General features: G+C 37.8%; 1 protein-coding gene across 1 annotated transcript; it reads right to left on the bottom strand.

Moving 5' to 3' along the window:
* Nucleotides 1-4390: 4390 nt before the first annotated feature.
* Nucleotides 4391-5382, bottom strand: LOC125927662 (olfactory receptor 1A1). The gene has a single exon (XM_049638155.1). It carries the CDS (start codon nt 5380-5382, stop codon nt 4453-4455), a length of 930 nt encoding a protein of 309 aa, XP_049494112.1. The 3' UTR covers nt 4391-4452.
* Nucleotides 5383-6473: the final 1091 nt, after the last annotated feature.

The following is a 6473-nucleotide window of genomic DNA, read 5'->3' on the forward strand; positions in this document are numbered from 1 at the left end:
TGCTCAAGCTCTCTCTCTCTCAAATTAAAAAAAGAAAGAAAAAAAGAAAGAAACATTGAAGGATCATTTCTCTCTTTTGTTTCAAAGTGATAACTTCCATGAGCCCATGTTTCCCATCTCTGCACTATAGCTCATGCTCTACCAAGGGCGGAGAGTTCTCTCTGCTTGTCAAAGTTCTAGCCATGGCTCCTGCTGGTGCACACATCCTGACGTACTTAGACATGCCTCAGAATTGTATAGCTCCTAAGTGGATCAGCTGTGGAGCTGAGGGAAGAGCATTGTCATAAGGAAACTGGGCTCAAATCCCATCTTACTAGACCTGCATCTTACTAGTTGAAAGACATTGAATAAATCACTTCACCTTTCGGAGATACAGCTTTCTTATCTGTAAAGGAGGGCTATTTTCTTTCATGCCACAGGGCTATTTGGAAAATTAAAAAACACAGTAATATGTGACACAATAATACAAGACACTCAGGCTGGAATCTTATACTCTTAGATGATTTAATCTGTTTCCATAACTTTACTTATCACTTTACAGTGGTCTATGTGCTATTAATTGTACTTCAAAGTTTCGTATCTTTCATTCTACTATTTAATTGAATACTTCCATGAAAATGTCCCAAAAGAACCCTTGAAAACATACCTAAGTGGAACTAATTTTTCTTAAATGACTCTCTTGTTAACAATTTTCATTAAACATATTGCTGACTTTTTATGGAAACCTCAAAACCTTGAAGATATCTTACTACTTTCATAATAATTACCATATTCTATTGTTCATATTTCCATTACCTTTGCATTTGCACTTGACCCTTGAACAGCTGGGGTTAGGGGCATCAACCCCCTACACAGTCAAAAATCTGCAAATAGCTTTTGATTACCCTAAAACTTAACTATTAATAGTCTACTATTGACTGGAAGCCTTACCAATAACATAAATAATCTATTAACACACATCTTGTATACTATATGTATTATATACTGTATTCTTACAATAAAGTAAGCTCGAGAAAGGAAAATGTTTGTTAAGGGAATCATAAGGAAGAGAAAATACATTGACAGTACTGTACTATAAAAAACTGTGTATAAGTGGACCCGTGCAGTTTAAACCCCTGTTTGTTCAAGGGTCAACTGTAGATCCTCTTCTATATCTTCACTGTTTCTTTAGATTGCTCTGAGGGTCTCACCAATCCTCTCTGTTCCCTTACTGCTCTCTGTCTATCCAATCTTAGTTCCACACAAACTCTCACCATTGCTACACGCAGAGCTTTTATTATCTATCTACATCTATCATCTATATTTCTATTATCTATCTATCTATCTATCTACCTATCTATCAATCATCTATCTGTATACACAGTACCATAAACACTCCTAGACTCACCATGCAACCTGATAGTTAGGTCTTTAGTAATAACTCATGTCTAACTACATGGTATCTCCAGTTACATTCTCCTGACTCTCCCCTTTTGAATTTCCTCTCATACTGAATCCTATACTTATCTTTGCTTTGTTTTTGTTTGGTTTTTTTGTTTGAGAGAGAGAGAGAGAGAGAGCGTGGGGGAGGGGCAGAAGGGGATGAAAAAGAGAATCTTAAGCAGGCTCCATGTTCAGCACAGGTCCCGACATGGGGCTTGATCCCATGACCCTCGGATCATGACCTGAGCCGAAATTAAGAATTAATCACTCAGCTGACTGAGCGATCCTGGCACCCCGGGATTTACATTTTTAAATATTATTGTTATGTTGCTGTAATATACTGTATGTATGCTGTAATAATAATTACATTATCATCATCATCATCATCATCATCAAGGCAGTACTATTGTGGACTGAGACCCCTCAGAAATGAAGGTCTGGATCATCTCAGCAGGTGAAGACCTAGTGGCAGCTGTTTGGCAGCTCCCCTCAGAGACGTGAGCTTCTGAGGTCATCCCTCAGACATGTGGTCATCCCTCTTCTGAGTTCCTAGGTTCTGGTAATATCACCTTTCCCTTTTGTACCTAGGGGAAGTGATTTATTCTTGTGGTTAATAATTTCTGGGCTACCTTCACATCCATCTCTTTCTCCTACAGTTTTTTTCAGGACACACTTATATATCTACTTCCCTGTATTAAATCTTCTGGGTTTAAAAATACTAGATGTGACCCAAACTGAAATACCAGTCATAGACTGTAGTCTTTTCCAGACTTAGTCAATCCCTGGACATTGGTATGTGAAGAAATTTAAATTAGCGTGTTAAAATTATTCCAGGACCAAATCAAAGGGAAATGAGTGAGACAATGACTTGACATACCAGTGCAGTGATTTATTTATAATCAGTGATTTTTTTTTTGTATTATAATCATACACATAGATTCTTATGATTACTTATGATTACAGTAGAGGAGGCTAACTTCCCTTGTCCAAGTTACACAGAGGAATAGCATGAGACAGATACAGAGCAGTTAAATGGTATGGAGTTCTCCTAAGAGCCTTACATTCTCAGGCCTTCTTTTATTTTTTATCTTTTTATTAAAAAAAATTTTTTTAATGTTTATTTATTTCTGAGACAGAGACAGAGCATGAGTGGGGGAGGGTCAGCAAGAGGGAGACACAGAATCCAAAGCAGGCTCCAGGCTCTGAGCTGTCAGCACAGAGCCCGACACAGGGCTCGAACTCACAGACCATGAGATCATGACCTGAGCTGAAGCTGGACGCTCAACCAACTGAGCCACCCAGGCGCCCCTCTCAGGCCTTCTTTTATACTCTCCTCTTTGGCACTTAATATTTCACTAGGGGAAATATTTGAAGCATATCATGCTATCTGAAATTACCCATAACAACAAAATTAACCTTGTTGCAGTCATTGTTTAAAAATAAGATTGCAGGGTTCATTTATTCATCTCACACAAATTTATTAAGTAATTACTATATGCCAGCACTGTCTAAGTTCTGAATATACAACAGTGAACAAAACAGACCCCAAATCTTCATATTCTCATGGGTAGAAACAAGCAATAAATTTGTATAACCTTTTCCTTGGCCAACCTTGAAATTCCCTACATAAAATGGCTCCATTTCCTCTGTGATTTGGTCAGCCATTCACACAGATTCATATGCATTTGTAACCAAAATCTTTTTCGTTGAAAAGAAGATAATTGGGATAGTTCTCATCCTTGGTGTTTTAGAGACCCAGAGAGCATTAAAAGGTGAATAACATCATCTTTTGACATCCAAATTCTTCCAACATGGACAAATAGCTGACAATGTGAATTATCTATAGAAAACAATAATTTTATATTTTTAGGGCAGTTAAAAATAGTAGATCATAAAGCAACTTGCACACTGTTCCAAGATACACTCATTTCACCTCTTCAAAATGTTATCCTCTTTGGAAATATGATATTTAAGGACAATCATTTATAAATTATTAATATTTTGAAAAAAAAATTTATAATTTTCTCATGAACAGGATCAAATCATAGGTAGAGGAGTTCCTCATTGGTTATTTAGGACCTGTTGGATTAACTGTCTCTGTTTAGGAAATATCACCTACATATCAGGGCTGATCAACCAGAATCAGTCTTATCTTCCCTGGGGCATACTGGAGAAACAAGGTCACATCAGTTTCAATACTGCTCTTTTTTCTTCATTTATTTGGCACTCCAATCTGTTGTCACAGTAACTTTATTTCATGATGTAATTAATTAAGTTGGAATATTTATTACTTTAAAATGCAATAACTATCAATGAGTATGATTTTGGTGTGATTTTAAGGAGAATCATCTGCTCTTTAGAAACAGTCTAGTTTAATCAATAATACAACAAGAACAAAAATACCTCCTGTGTCATTGCCTTTAAAGATTTTACTGGATGGGTAAATAATGTCTAGTCCAAATTATGTCTGACATTACCAGATTACAGTGCAGAGACTGATATTTTCATTTGCTCATCTGATTTTCCACCAAGAATCATTGGATACACTTTACATGAACAAGACTGGGAGAGAGGTACAGTGATGTTTTAAGATAGTTCTTGCCTTCAGAGGCTTGTAAGCATTGTAGGGGTGATTAACATATATCCAAGAAAAACTGACATTTGAATAGTGATGTTTAGCCTTCAAGTCATGGACTTTTGCAATCCTCATGCTCTGTGACCATGGTGGAGCAGATATTATTATTCCTAATATGTTGATATAGAAACAGAGCGTCAGATATTTTCAACTTTACTCTGATTATCAGTAGCTTATCTAGGACGTGAACCCAAAATTTCTGTGCTGGCAAAAGGACAATTGGTACAAAGTGATGATTTCAATAAGGTGTGTCATAAACTTACTAGATTTCAGAGAAGGGGATTTTGTAGCTGGAAAGATCAAAGGTTGCTTCTTGGAGGGGATGAACATTAAGGGATGGACTTCCAAGTGCATCCTAATTGATGACTGCATTCCTCAATATGACCTCACATTGGTTATGAGGAAATTCTCTTGCTGAATAGTATCCTCAGGGCAGCCTTCATGTCTCTGTTTCTCAGACTATAAATGAAAGGATTTAGCATTGGAGTCACTGCCATGTACATAACAGTCATGATTGCATCCTTTAGGCTGTAACTAGTCAGAGGGCGGAAATACATGCCCATGACTGTCCCATAATACAGAGAAACAACAGTGAGGTGGGAGCCACAGGTGGAGAAGGCTTTGAGCATGCCCTTAGTGGAAGGAACCCATAAAACCGTGGAAAAGACCCGGACATAGGAGATGATGATGCATAGTAATGGCACAGAGAAAATACCAACCCCTAGGTACATCATCTTCACATTGAAGTGGATGTCAGAACAGGACAGCTTAAGCAAAGGGGTAATGTCACAGTAGAAGTTGGCTACCTCCTTGTTGCCACAGAAGGACAGACTAGCTGTGAGCAGAGTATGGGGGAGGGCATTGGCGTTTCCAACCACCCAAGATCCAACAACTAGAAGGACACAAGTCTGTGGACTCATAATTGTTGTGTAATGAAGTGGGCGGCTGATGGCCACGGCACGATCATATGCCATCGCAGCCAGGATATAGCTATCTGTGTTACCCAAGGCAATCATAAAATACATTTGTGTTAGACATCCCCCAAAGGAGATGGATTTGCTGTGCAAGACATGGTTGGCTAGCATCTTGGGGATGGTTACAGAGGAGAATAAGATGTCAACAAAGGAGAGGTTGGCAAGGAAAAAGTACATGGGGTTGTGAAGGCGAATGTCAGAGCGAATAGCCAAGATGATGAGCAGGTTTCCAGTCAATGTGATAGGGTAAATGAACAGGAAGAAGATGAAGAAGAAGTCTTCCTGTACCTGCTGACCAGTAACTCCCAGGAGGATGAATTCCAGGGTAGAAGATTGGTTGTCTTCTTTCATGGTTCCTTCATTAAGAAAGGGGAGAAGAATCCAGAATTATTAATGGAGTTTATGTAATGATCTTCCTTATCCATCAGTTTTGATTCAAGTGACTATCAATCTCTACGATGTGTTTACTAAATCCAGAGATAGCCAACATTTTGGGCAAATATCCTTGTTGATTAGTGAAACTGATCAACAATTAACTCTTGACACTCATGTCTAAGAAGTGAACAATCTGTGAATCAAAAGTGGCCATCCTCCCCCATCTCAGAACCATCACTCAAACACCTAGGATTCAATAAATTCACAAATGCCTTTACACTGTATGTGCTGGATATTTTGCTAGACTAATGGAAAAAAGCACAAATATGTGAAAAATACAATTTTTTAGTCCACTTATTCGACATGTAAGACAAAGTCTGTGCTCTCAGGAACTTTACAATGTAATAGAAAAGCCAAAAATAGCACATTTTTAAAATTTCACACTACAAGGAATGAAAAGCACTTAGAAATCTTGATAAAATACTCCAGTACAAAAGATGTGTCATTACAAGGGCCAGCCATGAAATTAAAAATTGTTCCAATGACCAAACTAATAGAGATCCTAGAGCCCAGGAAGTAACAGGTGTCTATGCTGACATTGGATTATTGTAAATCACCAGGATCACTGGGTTTTTGTCCTAGCAAAAACAAGCCTAGTGAATTTCCTCCCCAAGCACCTCATTTTCAGAGAAGAATTTCACCATGTCCTTTTACAAGGTATATCTCTTTGAAAAACTCTCTAATATCCATAATCACAAAGCTTTTCACTTCCCTTCCTTTATTATTATTTTTCTCACTCTGGGTGTATAGCCAAAGGAAATGAAATGGGGTATTGAAAAGATTTCTTCAGTCTCATTTTTATGGCAGCATTATTCACCGTACTGAGCTATGGAAACAACATAAGTGTCCACCAAGAGATGAAGGGATAAAGAAGATATTATATTCTATCTCTCTCTCTTCTCATTACATGAAATAAGCCAGACACAGAGACAAACAGTGAATAATCTCACTTCTATGTGTATTTTAGGAAAGTCATAGTAATAGTAACAGTTAGCCATAGTTGATGC

This window comes from Panthera uncia, chromosome E1, assembly GCF_023721935.1.
Source record: "Panthera uncia isolate 11264 chromosome E1, Puncia_PCG_1.0, whole genome shotgun sequence".
NCBI classification, from domain to species: Eukaryota; Metazoa; Chordata; class Mammalia; order Carnivora; family Felidae; genus Panthera; species Panthera uncia.